This window comes from Colius striatus, chromosome 2 (genome assembly GCF_028858725.1).
Source record: "Colius striatus isolate bColStr4 chromosome 2, bColStr4.1.hap1, whole genome shotgun sequence".
Classification (NCBI taxonomy): Eukaryota; Metazoa; Chordata; class Aves; order Coliiformes; family Coliidae; genus Colius; species Colius striatus.
The window spans coordinates 65183388-65206873 of record NC_084760.1 but is presented as its reverse complement, the minus strand read 5'-3'; the positions used below and the strand labels follow the sequence as shown (position 1 = coordinate 65206873).

The 23486-nt window shown below is 47.4% G+C and overlaps 1 protein-coding gene across 1 annotated transcript in view; it reads left to right on the top strand.

Moving 5' to 3' along the window:
* The window catches only part of TTBK1 (tau tubulin kinase 1), a 107831-nt gene extending 85364 nt beyond the window's left edge, over nt 1-22467 (top strand). The window contains exons 14-15 of the mRNA XM_061990866.1: nt 12403-13991; nt 15064-22467. Of these exons, the coding sequence (XP_061846850.1) occupies nt 12403-13991; nt 15064-15487 (2013 nt within the window). The 3' untranslated portion in view covers nt 15488-22467. The remainder of the gene's footprint in view (nt 1-12402; nt 13992-15063) is intronic.
* The last annotated feature ends 1019 nt before the right edge of the window (nt 22468-23486 follow it).

The following is a 23486-nucleotide window of genomic DNA, read 5'->3' as shown; positions in this document are numbered from 1 at the left end:
GGGCATTGCCAGAAATACTTGGACTCAATTAAGCAGTAACCTAATCCTATTTGGCAGTTCTCTTGTCAAGGACAGAAACCAGAAAGAGCAAAGCTTTGCTTTTCTCAAAGCAACATGAGAAGGGATAATTTCCCTAAGTAGACTGTCCTCTGATGTTATTTTTTCCATGGTCAGTAGAGACTTTAATAGAACAGCAGATTCCAGAGAAAGTGGAATTTGTAAAAGAAGCAGATTTTAAATCATTGGCTCTTAATAATTTTTAGTTCATAGTCCCCAAAACAGCCATGCTCACTCTTCAAGGTCAATTTTAGGAACAAACATGTCTTTTGTTCTATTTTCTAAATAAAAACCCCCTTTTTAATTTTGCCAGTGAGAAAAGGGAACGGACAGGATGACTGGCTGTGAACTCCAACCTCCCCCTTTCAGACAAGACCAATGACCAGCCCATAGTAGCTCCATGCATAAAATTTAAAGGGCAGTAATCTGTCTAATGCTACTCATCATGATTATATAAGGACTTGTTCTTGGCAAGTGAAGTTGATACTGTTCTTCTAAGTTCAACAACCGGATTGATAAAGGCGGCTGATTTATATAGACTTCAGTAAGACTTTCTTCTAGTTAATAAATTGAAAGCCAACTAACCAAGCAAAATACGTTTCTATGTTGGCATCTCTTACAAGTGGGGATGTTTCTCATTAGGACTCCTGATCTCCTGCCCTTAGCTCAGCACTATTCCGTGCTTTCAGAGGCTGGCGAGAAGGAAAAAGAAAACACTGAGGAAAAAGTTCGCAATGACAGGAAGATAAGTGACTTGATAAAATAATACCAACAGGCCAGCTCTGCATAAAGAGCTGGATCACTTGATGAGTTGCTTGCAATCAGACTAATTATTGCATTCAGCCAGGGACAAGGTCGTGTTTCGAGTGTGAAAAATATAGGTCACACACACACAGAGTGGGAGAAACTGTGCCCTGGGAGGTACTATCTCCCAAAATGAGGGGGCGGGGGTTAGGGGGAATAATTAGCCTCACGTAAGTTCTCGTTATGCTGCTGTAGCTAAAAGAAAAAAAGAACTTCTTTGGTATATCAGCAGGAAAAAGAAGATGTGAGCAGAGAGATGATCTTTTGTACTGGTTAAATAAGTAATATCCAAGTCTTTTGTGGAAGTTCATTTTAAAGATTATCAAAACCTGAGAACAGGGAAGTGATACAAGAATTGTTTGATTCTGTAAAACCTGCCATGTAGGAATGAGCTCGAAGAAACACAGTCTGTTGTTGAAGGCAGAACTGGGAAGTGACATGATTGCTGTTAAGAGAACCTGTCTGAAGAGAGCAAGACAGGTTTTTAATCTGCCAGGCAAAGAGATAGGTCTAGGTGCTAGAAAAAGTAACAATAATCAAACTAGAAGTAAGATGCTCCTTTTAAAGACATAGGTGGGTGTTAAACCGATGAAGGGCGTTATTAAAAAGACACTGAATTCTTTGCTGCTTAGAATCTGTAAGGTGGGATACTGGTTTCCAAACCAATCCTGTCAAACCATCAAATTTGGGCTCTGTACCGAAATAATTGGACGCGTTGCTGCCGCCTGGGTTTTATGGGAAGTTTTTGTTTCATCACCAATATGGCTTTTACAATTTATTTCTGAACAAATTAATTGGTGCTAACAGCTGGAATCCTGATGTTACAGTGGTATGCAAAGAGTATTAAAAATAGACAATTTGCAGATTTCTTTTTTAACATCTTCAAATACTGTGATAACTTCTGTGGAATCCACATATTGTTGAGGAGCAGTTGGTAAACTAAATGTGAAAATAGCTCTCTTTTTATATCTCTATATATATGGAAATGTAATAAATTAATATTAAAACTAGTTACATTGCAATTCTAACAAAACCTCTGTAGATTACATTTATATTGCATTTATTTATTGTGTTTTCTTTAGATAATGACTGCAATTATAAATGTAAAAATAAGTCCAAAATCAGTTGTCAAAAACTCACCAACTAGAAAGCTCAAAGGAGGTGGCAAGCAGCCATTTCCCATTGAAGTCTGCACTTTTGTGGTCAAGTTTAGGGAAGAGAGGCACTCTGCTACCCACACCCCATCCCCATCCAGCTCTTTCCTGCTTTGGTTCACATGTCCATGTGCACAACTGACAGCACTGGTAAGCCACGGTCAGCAGGGAAAAAACCAATAGATGGGGGGCTGTCAATGCAAAAAGTGATGATAGGGCTACAAGCTGAGATGTTAGTGACCTTAGTTTTTTATTCTTTTGTGTTTGATAACCTTCCTTAAATTCTTCAGCTAAGGTAAGTCAGTGTAACCCCATACTAGTGAAATAAAATTGCCTTTCTTGAGCAAATTGTGTTTCTCAGGAGGGTCTAAGAACGCATCCTGAAAGGAATGGTTTTGGTTTTACTTCTCATTGTACAGAGCACCTGAGGGCTGATGTGAGCATGTGCCACTCTTTTGCAATACAGAGATGATTAGTGTTGAGAAGGACAGGTAGCTGTCACTAGGATCTCATGCTCTATTTCAGTGAGCAAATGCACATCGCTTGTCTATGCATACAAAAGCCATTTTTTTATATCTTGGTCTCTTAGCTCCTTTCACTTTCTTTCTATGCAAAATGGGAGATGTTTCCAATTTATCACTCTCTCACCAGTCTCCTTCCCAAAGGAAGGAGCTAATGAGATGTGATTTCTGTGAAAACATTACTGTAAAAGCTTGGTTTAAGCCAACGTGGTTTAGTTAAATGTAGTTATACCTGCACACATTCACTTTCAGCGGAGAAGCTTTTGGTGGGAGGGGGTTGGCTGAAAATAGGCTATACTGACAAAGGTGCAGTTTTGCAGATGCCAGTGCATCTGTGTTAGGAACATCCTGTTGATATACCCACATTGACACAGTCTCTGATGTGAATCTGACTTTGTCCACCAATCCCACACCTTTTTGACGGTGTCGAGGTAAGTGGAAGAGTTATGTTGCATCACCTCTTTCACTGTTCAAAGTCTCTTTAGTTACAGTGATGACAGAATGTAAGATAGAAATGCCCTAAGACAGCCATATGGGTGATATAGTCCCATCCCTTTGCTACCTCTTCCCGATGAAAAGTGTCTCTTGCTCTGCTCCTTTTTCTCTTTTTAGTGGGTCTGAACCTGGACATTGGGGTGGTCAAGGCTGCTGCAAGACTGTTGCTCTGAAAGGGCAAACTGTTTCAAAAGTTGTATTTGTTGGGCCAGGTGTCTTTGTGGTTCCTAGAGAGTTCCAGCCTGGACTGATGTTTTCCTTTCTACGTGACAGATGTTGACTTCAAGACCTTTTTTTCAGCTCGTTTCCTGTAGTTCATGTGGTGATTTTTTAAGGGTCCCCAGGGACAGAGGTGGGTCCACCCACCTGTCAAATCCCATGCCCAAGTGACTTTTGAGGAGTGTGTCGGAAGCTGCTATCTGCCTTTCAGTTACTAGCTACTCAGCTGAGGGTGAGAGTGCACCTTCTCACTTGCAGTGCTGGGAAGGCAGCAGGCACCACCTGAGCTGTGAAGGATGTTGGCAGTTGCCACTTCCCCATCCCAGGATGAAGTAGCTGTATGTGGAGAGTTGGCCTCCAGACTGGACGGGGATGAGGCGGATGACTCCAGGACTGGCTGATGTCCTCCTCATCCAGGATCTCATCCATTGCTCCATAAGCAGAGATTATGCTGCTCAGCCACCTCCTAGTTAGCTTATGATTAAATCTGAATCTGGATGCAAGAAGAATAGCAGTCAATTGTAGCCCTGAGTTGCCGATTGGCTTCAACATACAGTGATCAGGAAGCAGATCTTCATCTTCACATCACTGCTTGAGAAGCTCTTAGATATAGCTACTTCTTCTTCTAGTTACCTTTGCCTATCCCATCTCTTCCCTATGTCACAAAACTCTTTTAACTTCATCCTGGTTGCCAGTGCATGTCCCACTCCACACGTTCACCTGCCCCCATGGTTTACCTCCGACACCATTCATGGGATCTTATCCCTCATGACCTTACTGGGTCACTGAGTACCTGCACTACCTCCTGCCTTGGTCATTCCCAAGAATATGCAAGACTTGCCTCCTGGACCAGTTCCCTACACATTGCGTGTCTCATCTTGCACCATGCAGCCCCCGTGGCACTTTGATCGGCCTCCTCCTGATTTCCTAGGAGGAAATAGTGAAAAACAGCACATTTTGGCACTTAGTTTTAGCTCTCTGAGAAATGGTGATCATCTTGTTTAAAGGCAGTTTGGCTTCAAAAACGATAATGAAAATATCCTTCATTTTCAGGACAGTTTCAGAAGTTTCAAGTCCTAGAATCCTTAGAACTTAACAAACTCCCCAAAATTATTATATACTTGAGCAGCTAAATTTAGAAAGCTGGCAGTGCTCTTTCCCTTAAGACACAGTTATCACCTGTGATTGCAAACCGTGTAAACAGCTGGCTAAACACCACTTCTATTGTTGTGAGCTTGTCTATACGTTCCACTTAAATTGGTGTCTGATCTCTGTGAGTGAGAAAATGTCTCAGCTCCAGTTGCAACTAGTACCAGGCTTTTCCAGTTTGATGTTTTTTGGGTTGTCAAAAGTGGCTGTCCTCATTCTCCAGCCTGAGAGTCATGGGGGCAAGGTTGGGGATCCAAATAAAACCAGAAATAAATACAGTCTTTCAAGCAGCCAGGACAGGGCAATTTTAAGTGCAACAGAACTGACACTTTTCTCGTGAATTCTAAACTTGTAACTCATTGGCATTTCCTCTCATTTCCTGTCTTATCTGAGAAGTTCCAGAGAGGGGTGGATTTTTTCCTTGAGGATTGGTGTTCTTCACTTTGGCAAATACAGTGACAGTTCATCCCTTATGTAGCTTGTGCCACTGGTGTTAGGCCACTCCAGTGTCTTCTTGTTTTAAACAGGCTTCATGTTTCGGCCTTTGCAGCAGTCAGCCACGGGTGTTACATGAGAAGGCCAAGTCAACCAGTTGACCAGTCAACAAGCTGCTTTTTTTCCCTTTCTGAGGTACAAATAATCAATTTTTACAGGACTTCTGGAAATAGGCCTATTGTTTCAAACTGATCAGTGATAACAGGGAACTGCTAAGGACGCCTTTGGTTTAGACTACTCACAAGGCAGAAAGGTTGAGTGGCTCTTTAGTAGTTTGTCTGTTCTTTTCCAAAGATGATTCCAGAGGCAGTTAACACACACACAATCTCCTTTTCTGACTCTAGGCAGTGAGCACTTTGAGATGAGAAACAAAACAAATGTCATAGAATCATAGAACGGTAGGGCTTGGAAGGGGCCTTTAGAGATCATCTAGTCCAACCCTCAGGACATTTCTCTGCTCAGTGCTTGAAACATTTCTTCCCCAGGGTTCACTTTGGAGTGTTTAACTACCTCATTTGTCTTTTGTTTCAGTGGCATGGCCAGGCTTTGATTCCATCTCTATCACTGGCCACACTGCCCCAAAGCCTCTTCTGAGAGACTTGATAATTGGTTTTGTGCTAGAAGCCTTCTTGCAGTCAGGTGGGAAACCAGGGCGAGCACCTCAATTTTAGCCTTCCCGGAGTTTATTCAGAAACAGTACTAATAGTCAAAGTACTCCCATGTACCTTCCTATGGCCTCTTAGCCCAAAAGATCCCCAAGTGCTTATTTTTCCTGCTGTTTGAGATGGTGGCGCTGCTGGAGAAAGTCAGAACAAGTCAGGATGAATCCAGACATGAGAACTGGATTGCACAGAGAGTATTTCGGGAGGCAGGATATTATTTCATGATATGGAAGTGATGAGGAGAGTGGGTGGGACCTCTATATGAAATGAAAGAAATATCATTAGAGGATTTCTTTGACTGCAGACCACCAGGAACTCCACTTGTTCTCTCGTGTAAAAATGCACTATTTGAATCTGGTGCTGTGATCTTATGTAAATAAATTAAGGCAAGAAAATATAACCATTGCTAGTTTAGTCATGTATTATAAAATAACTGAACAGTAGGATGCACTGTGAGACTGAAGATCAGAGAGCATGGAAAGATGTGTTCGGTCCTCTCCTCGTTTTCTAGTATTTTTCCCTCTCAGAACTCCATTAATTAATCTGATAGGATGTGCATGGAACTTTTAAGTGCTCAGCAGCAGCACAAGATTATTCTTGAAAACATAAGGAGGTTTTCTACTGCACATCTGGAGGGACTGGTGACAGATACCCACCGTGTTTGGCCAGTGGGTGTAGCATCTCTCTCTTAGGCTACATGGAATCTGTGGTATCGGTCATATTTGTATTACAGCCACATAATACTGTGTCAATGACCTAATTTATTTTTATTGTAAGCTGCAGGGTTGGAAGGATGACACATTTTATTAGCAGTTGTCAGAGGAGATTTATTCACACCACTCTCAGAACTTTACCTGGAGCTGAGACCATTTTGTGTCTTTCATATCGAGTAAGAAAGGGCTCTTCTATCCCTATCAAAAAAAAAAGCAGCTTGTATTTTTCTTTTCTGTTTTTCCTTTGGTGACAAGTGGGGAAGAACTGTTTGGAGGCAGCTGTCCTGTATTTGTCTAGCTGTGCTTGGCAGTGATAGATGGGCTTCAAGAGGCTACCTGAAGAAAATAAAATTGCATTTCCTTGCAGATAAGGTCTGAAGCCTTGAAAATCATGGATAATTTGGAAATCCCTAAACCCCTGTTAGTGCTTGTAGTGAATAAATTGCCCCAGATATTTCTCAGCTGGAGAACATGGGGTGCTTTTCATCCTGACCCACTTCCCCTGTAGTTGCCAGCCCTCCCCAGAGTGACTGGAGGAGATGACAGTTTCTGGAGAGGCTGACCAAAGTAAGCCAGATGTGCTTCCTGATTTCACTCTTGTCCCCAGGGTGGTGTTGGGATGCTTTTTTTTTTTTTTGCTGGAGCTTCCATTTCTGATTGTATGTATGTATCTATGTGTTCAAGACCACACACGGAGTGTGAATGGCCACACATGGTCATGCCTTACGGAAGTGTTTCTGTGCTGGTAATGGACCACTTTGCACGCATCCAAGTGCTCAAAAGGCTGTTGCAACCAACAAATCTCCATCAGTTACAGAAAGTACCCTTGTGGTGTCTGGGTGAGATAGCCCAGATACCCCCCTCTGCACATTGCAGATCTGATTTTGGTAACCTGACCCAGCCCAGTTTTCTTAATTCAATGTCTGGCAGCATCCATAGCCCTCTACCATCAGCTGGTGGCAGAGCATTCTGGCCATGGGAACGGTGCTGCCACTTGGGATCTAATGTATTAGTATGCAAACTTCTACTTTGGGTAAAGTCAAAGCATGAAATAAAACGTGTAAAGGCTGATCATTGTGGCACTACCTTCCTTTGTGTTGCATTTCTATGCCACGTGCTTGGTGCCTGGGTCGCTCTGACGCACAGACCTGCATTTGCGGTTCCGTGGGACAGCGCCGAGACGAATTCCTGGGAAGTGTTTCTGAGTCATTTGATGTATTGCAACTCCTTTGTATTACACCTGCCATTGGGAAAAAAAAACCCGCAAAAAGATGATGTTACAATGAATGTATGTGTTAAACAAGCTGCTAACTATGTAACCTGGGGATTGGAAGCAATCCCCGTTTTACATTCACTTGCATGTCTTTTAGTGTTGGAGAAGAGAATTGCTTTATGTTTGGAGGTGTTATTTTTTCATATGCAAAGCGTTTCAAGTTGGTTACCTCATCTAGTGCACTTGCACATCTCATAAGAATCCCCAGGGCTTCCTCCAACAACTCCAACAAGCTTCTCAGTTTAATGATGAGTGCAATTAATTGATCTGGCAACGTGGAACACAGTAATGGCAAATTTCCTCTAAGCAAGTCAGATAAGGAGGATTTCCGTGGGACTCTTGCCCCTTCAGCTTGGTCCTTCCTAAAAAAAAAAAGCCAGATCAGGTTCTTACTTAGCACTGCTGACTTGTAGTTATTTTTATGACTAAGGAAGATGTTTAGCTTTCAGAATCTCCTCCTTCTTCTTTCTTGCTGCTATTAAGTTGCCTTTACAATTAGGGACTAGAACAAATTTTGGATTGTCATTTCCTTCCACTTTGCCCACCATTTCCTGAGTCTCTTAGGAGTGGGAAAAACGAGGTGGTCCCCGTGTCCGCTCAGACAAGGAGCTCTGGGCTGATTCTTGCTGGACGAAGTGGAAGGTGCAGAGGTGGGAAGCTTAAGTGGCAGGTGTAGCACCTTTACAGAGCTATTGCTTCCGTCCAAGATGCTAGGAGAACTGGCACACACCTAACAACATCCGAAAGCACAACAAGGGATGAGCAGAGCACTTAGCCAGCAGAGGACTGGGCTGTCCTATTCACATTACTAAAGAGAGAAAAATCCAACGAAACAAACAAAAACCACAAAGAGAAAGGCTGCGGAGCATTTGATGGTAAGATGCTGGAAAGAAGAACATCTCTCTGACATTTATGGTGCTGATTCTTGGAACACGGAGACCCTGCAAGCAAGCGTGGCAGCTCTCAGACCCCTGCTACTTTTACCTCATCTGATGCTGGTTTGAAGAAAGAGCTGCTTCAGACACTCCGATTCTAGAGTTTCCCCACTCACTGTTGGCAATCCTGCCAAATCTCCCAGTCCCAAACAAGCCTGGTCTATGTTGGCAGAGGATAATGTCACTTCCAGGATATGCTAAGGTCCTGATCGTATCCAAATCAAAGCTGTTACGAGGAAGACCGGACCACAGCTCATGCAGTCTGTGTGCCATCTGCATCTCTCAGGACTAAGGCCTCTTCCTGTTCCCAATGGAACAATTAACATCACGTTGGGAACTTGATTTTACCTTCTCGGACTTTCCAGCTCCCATGAAGAATCTCAGGGACCAGCATATCCGTCCTTTGCATTACCTTGTGTCACCCGTTAGGCTTCTGTTGCTGCTAAGCAAGGAGAGAGTCCAAACCGTATTTAAAGAACTGCTCTTCAAGTAGGAGGTGAATGTGGGTTTCTGTAGTCGTTTCTACTGAGAGGAGCCAAGAGCTGTAGGTTAACCCATTGTGCTTCCCGGTTTGCTTGAGAAACTTTATCTGCTGGGATTTGAGTTGGCTTGAAGCCATGGATCTCAGGAAAGTCTCCTTTGAGCAGGTCTCTGGCGTTGGGAGGCGCAGCAGAAGGGCTTCCTCAGGTCGCCAGGAGCCCTCATGGGAGGTCTGCAGGTTTGAAGAAGCTGTGGCAGTTTGTCTCAGGGGGAGGGCAGCAGGGAGATGGAGGGGAAGCAGCTGTAGCTTTAAAGGCAGTACTGAGTGGGGAGCCGTTTGGAAGGACGTAGTTGACGAAAGGGATCCAAAGCTTGTTTTCCTTGAGTCTTTTTATTCTTCCTGTATCTAATCCCTTTAGAGCCTAAGGTCAGCCCCTTTTTGTACTGCAATAACACTGTAATATATGCTTGCACTAATTCTTCTGGCACACCAAGCATGCAAGACTGATTGAAAGCTTTTTTTTTTCCTTTTTTCAGAAGAAAAAACACTGTATTATTGTGTATATAGAAATACTGAGAGAGAAGTTGAGTTCTGGCTCTTGTATAAAAGCATGCATTGATTTACCTGTATGTAGACCATGCTGTAAATGCTGCAGAGTACTGTAAAATCCTACACTTGAAACCAACCACAATGAACAGGCAATGTCATCAAAAAGACGAACAAAACAGAAGCTGTGCAATGGATTTTGTGCCTTTTTTAAATCCATGTATGTTAATCCAGACAATCGGGAGAAAAAAAGAAAAAGAAAGCTTGTATACTACCAAAACCTTATTAAAGAATCAAAGGCAGCACCTTGGTGATGGCTGGGTTTTTGTTTCCTTTCCTGCTTTGTTTTTCTACTCCCTTTGTTTTCCTGCTCTGGGAAGGTGTCTCCTACTCATCCTCGGGAACATGGGAGCACCAGGCAGGGAGATGAAGGAGCTCTGGTACAACTAGTGAGAGTTTCATTATTGCTTTAGTAATGTGATCCCTGAAATTTTGCAGTTAAGGCAGATCTGATATCTACAGACAGATATCTACAGCAAGACTCAACGACAGCAAAAAGAGACCTCAGCAGAAGGAGGAGGGAAACATTATTTTTGTCACAGCAATGTCATGCTGTCCAGCTCTGTGTCATACCTTCTCACTTAACGTGGTCTCAGCCCTGAGACACCTCTGATGTCTAGCAAGGGAAAGAGCTGTTGAGGAAGGGAGGGCTGCTGCAGACCTGGCCTCTGTAGGGTGTGCACTGCAGGACTAGGTTCAGTTCTCCTTCAGCAGAAAGTAAGTGAGATGACACAAGCTGAGAGATTTGAAGGTTTCCACATGCAAAGAGAAACCAGTGATCCTCCAACTGTACTATCAACCACAGCAACTAGAAAATGGGGTGAAATAGAGCAGCAGGTGAACTGCTGCTGAGGATGGGGTGCTTTTTACAGTGGGAGGCTCAGCACAAGGCAAAGGGCGTCTTTATCAGGTCCCAGTCCCACCAGGAAAGCGCATCTGTTTGATCAGGGCTCCAGAGATAACACTGCAGTGTGTTTCTTGGGAAAACCAAATCCAGCCAACAGACATCATCCAGTCTTAGGCTACTGAATGAACTGATATCCAAGAAAGGCCTGGAAGAGGAAGCCAAGTGGATGATTTCCTTTGCAAAGAGTGGTAAGTCCCTCTTACCAGTCCAAGTTCGGCATCTGTCATCCTGAGACAAAAGGTAGCGTGTGAGTGAAAGCCCAAATCAGGCTAATCCAGGTCCATCTTCAGGGGCAGGCTTCAGCTTTAATGAAAGAAGAGAAGCAGCTTTGGACTGGAAGCATTGACAAAACCAGGCCATGTTTGCATTTGTCAGATATAAAAAGAAACACTAAATGGATAATAACTTTTCAGCATGCACAGCAGCTTAACGCTGCCCACCAATCTGTTAGGAATGTCCCTGGTACTCAGGAGCATAAAGATCTTTACATTTTTCAGGTGTACCAACAGTTTAGTGGCTCTGCACAGAATAACCTGCAGATTTTCAGCACAATTTGGAATTGTCTCATTGGACTCAAAAGCTTATCAAAAGCTTTTTTTTCACCCCCTTAGAGACAAAAAAAGATCTATTCCCATAGCCAGGTGAATGTGCTGGCTGTTGACAACTGGGTAGCCCACGTAGCTAAATGGGTGCTTGCTGAGTGTAGCCCAAATGTCCTCTGAGGCTGTCAAATGCTGCTTGGAAAAGCAGATCTTTGGATCCCCTCTGTTTGTGATTAGGACTTTTCAAGGGCAGCATGTGATGCATTATTGACTGGTTGAGTTTATGGAGAGGCTTTCGTTTTCCAGCTCTCTTAACAGAAGGGTCACCTAAATGGTTTGGGTTTTTAAATCCATTTTGCTGAGTGGTGCTGCTGTCGTTTTTTTCATTAACAATCAATTGTTAATTGGGCCAAACTTTGATGGGCATTTCCTTTTTATTTTTGCTCTCTTTTGCTTGATTTGGTCAAGTGTTTGCATGGGTGTGTGAGCTGCTGCTTCTCTATTTTAGCATTACCGGCAATTGTTTCACAGTCTGCTCCTGGAGCCTTTCAGGCAGTCTCTCTGCACAGCTGCTCCTCGAGAAATACTGCCTGCACCATCTGTCCTGTCCTCCCGTTGCTTTGAATGGTTGGACACTCCAGCATCTAATCATGATGCTTTATATCTCAACTTTCCTGATTTGCTGATCATTTTTGTTGAAACAGAAGCCTGTAGAAGACAGAATTAGAGGCTGCTGGAGGGACATGGGAGCAGAAGGGAGGGATGAATAGCACATTAGGCAAACAGAGGAGTGCTCCAAGGGCAATGGAGGCAGGTACTGGAAGGTGATCAGGAAATTTATCTAGCCCAGAGGGGCCCCTTGAGTTCACTATGGCCTGGGCACAGAAGACAGTTGCTGTACAGTAAAGAAGACAGTTCTGGTAAAGGAGAGAGTGAATACATAACTATATAAATCACAGAATCACAGAATGGTAGGGGTTGGAAGGGACCTTTAGAGATCATCCAGTCCAACCCCCCTGCTAAAGCAGCTCCACCTGTATACTGAAATAAAAACAAAACCACTGAAGGAGATTGGGAAACATGAAAAAAATCCTGAGGAACTGCTTGCAAACAGCTGTTTGGGGTCCAGGTTAAAGACTGTTAACAAAGGAACTCCTTTGGCACAGGGTTTTTTTGCCTTCATTGATAAATATGCTGTGAATCCCTCCTTTCTAAGGTTTGTACGAAGCAAATGGTCAAGGGCTCGCTGCTCAGGCATGTGTTTTGGGAGCATGATGGACTATATGCTTCCCACTGACGCTTCCTGCTACTGTTGATCCTGATGTCTCCTGTGTCAATGCTGTGGCTGAACACTAACCCTTTTCTTCTGTCACATCTGTCTTCTTGCAGGCGTATATGCTGAAGTCATTTGAAATGAATGGTCTGCCCAAGGCGGTGCCTTTAAGTTTGCCTTACCAAGACTTCCGAAGAGATGTGTCAGACTACTGGGAGAAGCCCAAGGTGTCCCAGCGGATAAAGAAGGTCGATTTCTCAAATGTCGTCTTGACTGCTCCTTGCAAACCTCTGGAACCTTATCTGGAAATTAATGGAAAAGAGGAGGAGGAAGAAGAAGAGGAAGAAGATGAGGACGAAGACGACGAGGAGGAGGCAGAGGAGGAGGAAGGGGATGAGATTGACATGCAGAGCGGTTCCAGCAGTGACCTGAGTCAGAAGAGCACCGAGCGCAGCCAGGAGTGCGCACCATCCACGCTCCTGGCTGATGACCAGAAAGGATCCAAGGGTCGGGCGTCCACCGCCGACGGGGACCTGGAGCTGGAGGAAGGCTCGAAAACACTAGTGCTTTTTTCACCAGGTGATCTGAAGAAGTCTCCGATGACTACAGACTTGGCTCCAGAAGTTGATCTGGGCACTCTTGCTGCACTGACACCTCAGAGCGAGCGGCCACAGCCTATGGGTAGCCAGCTGGATGTATCCGAGCCAGGGACCTTGTCCTCAGTCCTTAAATCTGAACCAAAGCCTCCCGTGGCAGTGGCTACAGCTTCCTCCCCCTTTACCAAAGTTGAGCGCACGTTTGTTCACATTGCTGAAAAGACTCACTTAAACGTCATGTCTTCCAGCGGCCAGCTGATGAGGCACGAGGAGTACTGCCCTCCGGGCCAGCTGGACGACGTCATCATCGAAGAAGAGCTGGAGGACAACCTGGTGCTGGTGGAGAATGGGAGCATACACTCGGGGCTGGAAGGGGCAGAGACGGAGAGCTGCGCGCTTTCGGCTAACCACATCGAGACCACCTCAGAGGCGGCGGGGGAGCAGCCGGCCCTTCCCAATGGCGTGGCAAAGCCTCCCGAGGACAAGCCGGAGCCCTCCGACCAAGCGGCGCTCTCGCTGGATTTGGAAGAGCCTGGCAAGATGGCCGTGAGGGAGCCTGACCTTGAGAAGTCAGCACCGGCGGCGGAACAGCCGAAGCGAGCAGAACCCCTCGCCGACATCCCGCGGCAGGGCCCCAGGAGACCTCTGGGCTCCAGGTACAGAAGTCGGATACCCATTTTGTTCTCCGAGGAGGACACCGGCTCAGACCTTTCAACTTCACTCTCGGCCAAAGAGAGGCTCTATAAGAGGGCAAAGCAACCCGACTTGGCTCGCATGGTGATGGAGAAGAGGCAAAACCGTCTCCTTCGGCTGGCCTCGGGGGCCTCCTCCTCAGCGTCCTCCAGCGACGACAGGCGGTGGGCCTCAGAAACCCTGTCAGCCACCGGCTCCGAGGAGGACACCCACGACTCCGATGACTCCATCCCAAGGAAGGCAGGGAAGGAGAAGGCCACGCTCCGGGAGAAAGAAGAGAGGCCTGTAGGCACAAGGAGCAGGATTCCTCGTCCCATCACACCAGTGAAGATGCCACTAGAGGTGGCCAAGTCCGAGAGCTCTGTGGCGATGGCAGTGCTGTGTAGCTCCTCGCAGCACGCGGCCGTGGCCTACAGGTAATGCCAAAAGGGTGAGCAAGGCAAAACGTGGGACTTGTTAACGAGACAGACACCTTGTTTCCTACAGTCATTTCAGCTCACCCGTGTGTGAAGATCCCACCTCTCTGTCTTCTTTGGCTCAGTCTGGCCAATGGGCCAGAAGCCCCTCTTCATTTGCCCTGGCTTTGAGGCTTTCTTCCCTTCCATGAGCTCCTTCACTTGGTCTGGTCCTGCTAATAGTGGAGGGCTCAGTTTTGCAGCACACTCAGCATAGCCATGACCCTGCAGGGAGACGTGGGCTGGCTATTGCCAGTAGAGCTGCAAGGGCTGTGAGGTTACCAGTCGTGGCTGCCTCAGAAGATGGCCAGCATGCAAAGAGCTGGAGAGAGGGAGCACCACGTACATGGGCTTTGGCAGTGACCTGAAACAGTGTGGACCACCCCGGCGCAGTCTGAATTCCCTACATGTCCCTGTGCCTTGATTTTTTTTCTTGGAGATAACTGGATCTGTGTTAAATAAGCACAGAGATGTAAGTGGGGGTGGACCTTTTGAATTCACTAATGCTTAACTTTTCTGTCTGGCCTTGGTTCTGGAGGCCCAGGCTAGGAGCAGAGCTGCTGCTCTGGTTCTGCCACAGGTCCAGCAAATTCTGCTCTTTCAGGAACCTGGAATGAAAGGAGGGGGTCCCTGTGGGTTGATGTATCTTCCAGCATGCTTCAGCAATCAGAGGCCAGCTGCTGCAGTCCAGCCCATGCCCACATTCCCAGATTATATCTGCTTTGAAAGAGGTTGCTACATCCATGCTCCTCGTTAAGAAAAGTCCCAGATCTGTGCTATTGGCCAGACTGTGCTTGCACATTGTCCCAGAGGGCACTGGAGGATTGGGACAAACACTTAGGAGTTAACAGCATTAAGAGGTACAGAATGATGTTCAAACCAGTGCCCCATCTTGTTCACAGCATCGCTCCTATTATCCTGGTGCTGGAGGCTCCTTGTAATTGCCCAGCAACATTCATGCCAAACCTGCCAGGAGCCTGAAGCCTCCTGAAGAAAGTGCCCTTCATCCTCCCTCTTTTCTCTTCCCCTGCAGGCTCCAGGTACATAGATCAGCTGGAAGTGTCCTGAGCGAGTGCCGAACAACGCCAACACAAAGCCGGCTTCCTCCTCCAAGCTCCGCTTCTCTTCCTTCACGGAGCAGCTCACGGAGGTCCAGCTGTGCATCCCCTCGGAGCCCTGTCCTTCCCTCGAGAAACCCCAGTGCTTCCCCCAGAAGCCAGCCGCCACCTCGGAGGGAAAGCCCTTCTCCCTGCCGACAGCATAAGCCAGGGACTGCTCTTCAGCGAGTTCCTCCTTCCCCCCGACCTCAGCCCCCAGCTCAGGCCCTGGGGCCGACAGGAGATTCCCTGCCCTCTCCTGGTGTGGCCAAAAAACGACAAAGAGGAAAAACCCAGACTCAGAGTCCAGCAACCAAAGGAAAGCAGGTGTCCCTGGAAAGTAAGGCAGCTGCCAGATAATGACCTTCTGCCAGCCCAACAGACTGCACTTAGTATGCACTTGAGATGCTGCAGCACAGCCTTCCACGCTGGACCCACGAGTGTATAGCAGTAGCTGTACTTCAATGCTTCACTCACACTCACCCCACACCGTCGCGATCAGCTCCCACGGGCCTGAGAGAGCCTCTAAGCCACAGAGCCTGCTCCAAGGGAGACATCCTGCCCACAGCTCACGCTTGCTAACGCACAGCACCAAGCAGCGACACAGGCAGCCTGCCTAGTGCCTGACTCTCCTCCCTCCCTCCCTCCCTCCTTCCCCAGGCATTCCCATCTCTCTGTTAGCAATACCAGTCGCCAACACCGACCCTAACTTTGGATGGAAGAGCAGAGGTGATGTGGGCAAGCCTGCTGGGGAGGAAGGTTCCTGTCCTGCAAGCAGCTCCCTCCTCTCTCCTTGCTGGGAAAACACCAGCCTTGGCCACCACCATCGAGCCTTGGCTTGCCTCCTGCCACCTGTGTTAGCAAGGGACTGTCACTGGCTTAGCCGAGAGCGATGGATGTGTCTCTGTGTGCCGAAGGAAAAGCAGGAGCAGGGTGGAGGGGGCTTCTCTGCAAATGGGAGATGGGCAGGTCTTGATGGATGCTCCAGGTTGCTCCAGTAGGTCCCACAGAGGCGGCCTTGCTGCTGTTTCAGTTTGTGCCCGTGTGGTGGGTCTTTTGATGGAAGTAGGATGCGTTGGCAGCTTGGTGGGAAATCAGGAGTGCTTGCTGATTGATGTAGAAGGGAGCACGCTGCAGCCACTTCTGTCTCAAATACCAAACTGATTTGTAGAGAGCCTTTCTCCCAGTATGAGTGGCTCCCCTCAACGTGAGCGTGGTTGGCACCACAGACCCACCAAACACTGCTCCATCCTGCAGACGTGCATAGTCACTGGATGCCTTTAGCTTGGGTGCCCCTTGCACCTAATTTCCTTGTGCTTTATCGTCAGCGCTCTTGGTGTTTGTGAATTCTCGGCACTGCGGTTGGAAGGTTCCCCGACACGGTGGGGTGGGAAATTCTTGCACTGTAGTATACTCCAAAGCTGCTGCTTCACAAGGAGGCGTTTGCTGGCACACCGTGCGCCCCTTGTGCATTTCCACTCAAGGCTGAGTTGGTGGGTTGAGTTGCAGAGGTTGGGTTTATGTCTTTTTCGATGCTCAGCTCTTCCACACGCGTGACAACCAATGACGTGAATGTAAAAGCGGGAGCTGTGCTGCTTCATGTAATGTTGTCAGAGCGGAAGCTTAGTGCTCAGCTAGAACTAAATCCACCAGCTTTTTAGCCCCCACACTGACTAGGAAGGTTTGAAAATGGAAGCCAGGAGGACTGAGCTTGATGACATCTTGAAGCGGTCACAAAATTTTCCCCTCACCTCGCAGGGAGAAAGGGCCCAGACTCCAATACTTTGGGCTTCGTGTCGTTGTCATGCCTAAAAGAGGCTTTGTATGAGGCAGAAAAAAATATGGCTGCTCTGTACACCCATTCCTGCAGCTACATCTAGCTGCAAATATTTACAGTTTTCAGACAACAAAGCTTGGTAGAGGAATCTGGACAGTAATAACCTGGGCTCATTTGAACACAGGCACAAACAGTCACACTGGTGGCCATGGAGTCCAAAGAATGCTGAAATTGTTCACATTGCCAGAAACTGTTCTGGAAAGGAGTATAAGAGCTTTGACAGCATGACCAGGAGAACAGGGTGCTCCTTGGACATCTGAACAGGGAAATGGCTTGAAATAGGTGACAGGAATTACTTCCTGATATGACAGTGTCAGCGTTGCCAGTGCTAAGCATATACTTCATCTGGCTCCAAGTGTTTGCTGTTTTCCATTGAAGTTGTTCACCCTGCTAGAGTAAGAAGAGCAGCTTCTTGTCTAAAAACGTGTCCTCATCTTTCCAGGGAAGCATTGGGAACTCGGAGGCTGGGTTGTGGTTTGGTGGACTGAGCTGATGTTGCCACCCAAAGCAGTGGTCCCTCCAAGCTCCAGCTGCTTCATTGCACGGTCTCACCTCCTCCCACTGGAGCAGCTGTTTGGTGAAGTGGCTGGAAATGCTGATCCATCATGACACCAAGCACACTGGCTTCTTGGTTGGGGTGTCATCTGGTTCAGTTCATCAGCCTAGTTCAGCATTTGGTCACACACCAGAAGTGGGGCAAGGAGAGGACAGAGAGTGTGACCACTTCTGGTGGCACTGTAACCTCATGTGGGTTTGAGGTGTGTGTCCAACTACAACCCAGGTATTTGCAAACTAGAAAACAGAGTCAACACAAACACAAATTACTTCCAGAAATATAAACCATAGGGGCACTCCTGTTAATTCCTTGGAGGACTATTCATTGTAGAGCTCAGATGGTAAGACTTTGTTGTGGAACTTTTACTAGGTCCTAGATGCACATGCCAAAAATTATGATGAAAGAGCTTGGAATGAAGGCTGCAGGACTATTAACAGGGTTAGCAAACTTGCCTTACCACGGGAGGTCAGTAAAGCACAAGTCAGTGTATTTGTTCAAGAGAAAGTTTAAAGAAAAGTTTTCCTTGGCTTGGCTATACCTGTGTGAGGAGGGAAGCTCCAGGGCAGAGAGATCTCTCATCTGGCACATGACAGCAGGGGAGACAGACTAGCTGAGAATGGCAGGTGAAGAAATCAGGCAGGTTGCCAGTTGTTAAATGACTGCCCAGTGAAATCTTTTCATGGGAATGTGGGGACTTGCTCATATTAAAAGGTTTTCTGAGAAACCTAGCTGTCTTCTAAGAGGTCTTCCTACCATGACCCACCCACGAGTAGTGGGCAGGATGTTGGTGACACCAAGGTATCATTCCTCTTTGTGGTGCAGTAGCTTCCTGGTCCTGCTGGACACATGCCAAAGCTGTCACACATTGGAGGGCCACCAGACACATTTGAGAAAGCCAGCAGATAATAACAGCCATGCCCAAGTGGTGTTTGACAGGACTGGGCTGAGGGCTGGCACCACAGGGATGTGGGACTGGCATGGCTCGTCTCTCCTTGTGGCTGTGCTACCTCTGCCCCAGCACAGCCCTGCTTCCCAGCTGTCCTGGCCCAGGCATGCTCGTAAGCCCCCTTCTTAGCAGCCCACATGCTACAGGAGGTGACATCTTGATCCTCCTTTCAAGTGTCAGCAGAGGGACCTGAGAAAGCCCCTGCCATGCAGGTGCTGCTCTGGATCTCCTCCCTGGCTCTGATTTTCAAGGTTCTGCCCTTCAGTTACTCGATGGTGAGCGTGACCTCAGGGTACTCCCATCACTGGGGTGCTGCCCAGCACACCCCGATTGCAGAAATTCCCATTCTTCTTGTATGTGTCTCTGGCAGGCAGGTGGACCAACAGCGAGACTCTGTGAAAACACAGTAACCGTGAAAACAGCCCTCCAAAAGGCTCGATGACTCCTCTGGGTCTTCTCTTCTTCCTCCACACCTCAGGGAGGCTGGAAGGGCACCTGCCGTAGTTGGAGCAAACACAGGAGATCATGTTTGAAGGCAGGAGAGGAGGAGGCCTGTGATGTTAGGGAGAAGCTGAGGGATGCTAGGTTGGACATGGTAGGCTGACACATCCCAGGAAGGTGGGAGAGGCAAGACCCTGTTGTTCTCTGCAATGAAATAGGGTGTGGAAGTTGTGTCAAGCCCCAAGGACACACAGGCCTGCTCAAACACTGCTGTTGATGTGTGACTGCACCCTTGCTTCCCTGCAAAGAAGATTGAATCAACCAGGAGCAGAGAAATGACTAGGAAGAGTAAAGAAAACTGTTTGGGGTCGGGGGAGGAGAAGCAGGCTTCCCAGCCCTTTTCCATGTTTGTGGGAATTTCTGGGAACAGCGTGACACTGTGTGCTTCCCCATTTGGTGTGTTTGCTGCAGGGCCTCTCCTGGCCAGCTGCAGATGGTTGTGCCCATGAGTGCTTGAGAGGACTGCTGGGACAGGCTGCCACCATGCCTGCCTGTGTATGCATGTCTGTGAGTGGTAGGCACAGACAGGACTTGTTCAGGGGAGCATTGTGGGGTCCTGTATGTGCTGGGAGCGTAAGTGTCTTTGGGACTGCCCAAAGTGTCTTTGGGACTGCCTGGTATGAGATCCAGCAAAGGCTCTGCTAAGAGCCTTCACTTTGCAGGGGGGTCTGTGAAGGTCCCACCTCTTTCTTAGGTACACACTGGGTGATAAAAATGAGTCAATGAGTGATGTCTAGACAGGAGATGCTTGCAGAGAAACAGGGATACAGGGCAGATGTGCCAAGTGGCGAATCTGAAAGACAGTTCTCAGCCCTAAGCCAGTGTGGTGACAGATCATATGAGCAGAAGGACCAAAGGGACCAATGGCACCAGTCAGACAAATGCCATGGAGGGGCTTGGACACGTGGCTGGAGCTGCTTTGCTGGTTTGTCTGTTTGGCAGCACAAACACTTCTGCTTGTCTTGGTGCAAAAGGTGTTTCAGTAGCAGACATCTCTTGAATCAGTTGTGCTTGGAATCTGTCAGAGGCAAGAGATTTTGCTTGCCCTTTCTAAGTAAAGAATATTATAATATATATATTATTATAACAATATAATATAAGTAGTGCCCATTATATATAGTGGCTAAAGGTTGAAAAGGATCCTGCTACCTTCAAAGAAGTGCCCTGATGCTATGTGGCTTCTGATGTGTGCAGGACTTGACTGCTGTGTGCAGTGAATGTGGTTGGAGGAACAGGGTACCACTCTACCAAAGTGCACGTGAGCTGTGAGGCTCCACTCTCCCCAGCATGAACCAGGGGCAAAACACCCCAGCTTGGATGGTTGGCAGCCGTCATGCTTCCCATCAGAGTTGTAGCAACTGCTGGACTGCCACACAACTCTGTGGGGTATGGATTGGGGTCTGGAGGGTCCCTGCTCACGCGGCTGCTCTTGACTAACACAAGTGTGGTTTGTTCTCTAGGGAAACGCTTCAAGCAAGTTGTGTTAGGGCAAGACAGTCTTTGATGTTTCTCCTTTCTGACACAGAGGCATTTTTGCAGTGTAGATCCTCTGTAAGAAGATGGCTAAGTAGCTATTGATGGCTTGACCAGCTCCAGTAGCAGCTCAATAGTCCCTTAGCACACTTCTTTCTTCTCTGTATAGTTTGCTGACTCATGGCATGATCCCAGCACTATTCCCTGTGCACAGACACCGATGCCCACCCAAGACCTTGCCCCACACATCAAGTCAGCTACGGTTAAATTAATCTTGTGAACACAGTAACGGTCCCATTGTGGACATGATGAGTTTGGTATCAGCTGAGTTCCATCTGGCTTAACTGAAAGGTGCCTGTGCTCCAGCAGTGCTAGGCTGGTTCACAAAGCATGCAGGGACCAGCTGGGAGTTTGCAACCACCTTTGTTTTCATCTGTTTGCCAGCTGCTGGGACAGCAGCGCACAAGGAGGGGAGCTTGAGCTCCTCTTCAGGCCCTTTCCTCTTGTGTGCCTGTACCACTGATACTGGCCCATGGGCTCGCTGCTGGCTCCTGAGTTCCTCTGCAGAACCCTGAAGGGTTGTTTTGCTCTTACCATACTGATAGTGAGCACAGTGCCAGCTGACCTTAGGACAGGTTGGCAGCATCTCCGTGAGCGTTGGGGTTGGTATCTTTGTGAGGCCAGAGAACAGCCCTGGTTGCAGGCAGTGGTCAGCTGTGATCCCAAGCACAGCCAGAACCCCATGAAATGGCAGTAGATGTCATAACTCTCCTGTCCTCTTGTTCCTGAGCTACCTCCTCTAGCAAGTATTATCTTCACAGTCACTGTGTACTCCCTGCAGATCAGTCCTTCTCTATCTGGGGGACTGAAGCCCTCCTGGATTTCTGCAAAGCTTGAGGTTGACTAGGCCACCAATTTATGCAGCAGGCACTGCACCATGCAGGCTGCAGGTTATAAGGAGGAACATTGTCCCTTTTACTTCTGGAGCTTCAAATGTCTGGAAGGCAGGTTTCAAGTACACATTGATGCCCTCTGTGCTAAAAGGAGCTACCACAGAAAATCTAGAGGTGGATTCCTGGTAGGGACCAAGGAGAGAACTCCTCATGCTCTTAGCTCCGAAAGCAGAGGCGCTGCAGGGGTGGGATCTCTGCTTTGCGAAGGGTACTGCTGGGCTGGTATCAGCACAGGGCCTCTGGCTTGCCTGGTATTGTCTGTGCCCTGAATGCAAGGAGGTCAGGAGGAGTCAGAGGCTCTCGGACCATCTGCAGGTGGTGGGACGGGCTCTGCAGGCTGCAGGGTTTAGGTGAGGCATCCAGGTGTAACCGTGTGTGGAAACCAGTGTCAGCAACACTACCGTGCCATGGGACCTGGGCTGCTTCTTCTCCGGACAGGAATTGGAGCTGGAAATGCAGATAATTTTGTATATCTCCTTTTAACACGATAGCATGTGACTCTACACTCAGACGTTGTATCTGGCACACTTGACGACGTTTTCTTTCACCTCTGTCACAGTCTGACCAAGTTTTTTGGCCCAGAGACAGGACTTCTGCTCCTTGGTACTGCCTGCCTGGAAATGCAACTGGGTCCTATGGCTAAAACTCTCTCTACATACCTTTTTTTTTATGTTGTTGTTGTTGTTCTTTTGGGTTTTTGTTTGTTTGTTTGTTTGCATTCTTTAGGAAAGCAGCTGGAGAATGTTTACACACTGCAAACAGAATGTACAACTCCCAGAGACCGAGGAACCACACAGATCCGGTTCAACTGCATGGCAAATTTCTTGCCCATAAAAAATCTGGCATGCATCACAGAAGCCCTGTCTGTGTACAGATCCACCTGGCGTTTGTCATAACTTCAGGTCACGTCCTTAAAAAGGGTAAAAAACAACAAAAAAAAAGGAAATAAATAAGTAAATAAATAAATAAATGATGATGATGCCATTTCTTGTTCATCTCAGACACCGTTGTCATTAGATTTGTTATTTTAAAAGGGGATTCTTGATCATGCCATTAAAAGCCGGTCTACCTTTTCATTGGTGTCTCCTCCCATTTATTGGCGTTGCCACATGTGAAGCAGAAATACCCACCTCAATTGCTGGCAAGGGACCGTGGCTATGGTTGTGCTTGAGTTTTCATTCCAGCTGTGGGCCCCCCATCCCTTCTCTAAAGCCTCCTGCAGAGCTGTGCCTCGAGTTGCCACAAAATGTTATAGTATTTTTACCTATGTCATGACAACTCAGTTGGCCACAACCAACCCCAGAACACTTGCCGGTAAGGAGCAGAGCCATTTGTTTCAACAGGAGCATCGATGTGTGTGTCAACAGGTATGCAAAAGTTCAGAGCTGTCTGATTTGCTGGTGGTAGCCTTTCCCTGTGCCACAGTGGTAAATGCTGGCTCGCTCTTCTCTTGTGGCTTGTGGTTCATTCAAGCAGGCAAGGCCAGAGGAACAGCTTGGAAGAATCCACCCAAGCAGGGCTGTCGGTGGTCATGAAGTGTTTCTGCACTACAAATGTGTTCTTTCACCATGAATCTCGTTTACAACCACACTGAAGGCAGCAGGTTCAGCTATCCACTTCCAAAACAGCATCTGTTGGAGAACAAAGCCTGCTTTTTAAACAGAAAATAGAGATGCTTTTAGGGTAGAAGCCTTGATGTCACATCTGAGTGACATTCATGCGGTGCCCAGCTGGTGTGTGCAGCCCATCTGGGATCTGCCTGGGGGATCTTCACTGAGCTCCAGAACTGGCCAGGGCCAGTGTTTTACACAACCGGACTCTTGCTCTCCTGCTTTATGTGGTCCTCCCAACTGGAGCACCACTGGGATCATTGCAATATTTCACTGTCTCCATCTGTACTCTCTTCTGGAACCAGCCAGCTGGGGCTGCAGTTGAGCCTGCATATCAATGTGCCAGAAGTGGAGCAGAAGCAAGCCACTAACTTGGCACTTTTAATACTCTCTGACAGTCTGACATTTAAGCTGAGGAGAGCTCCCACAACAGTCATTTCACTATGTACAAGTTGCCTGATGGCTACTGCGTGCAGACCACGT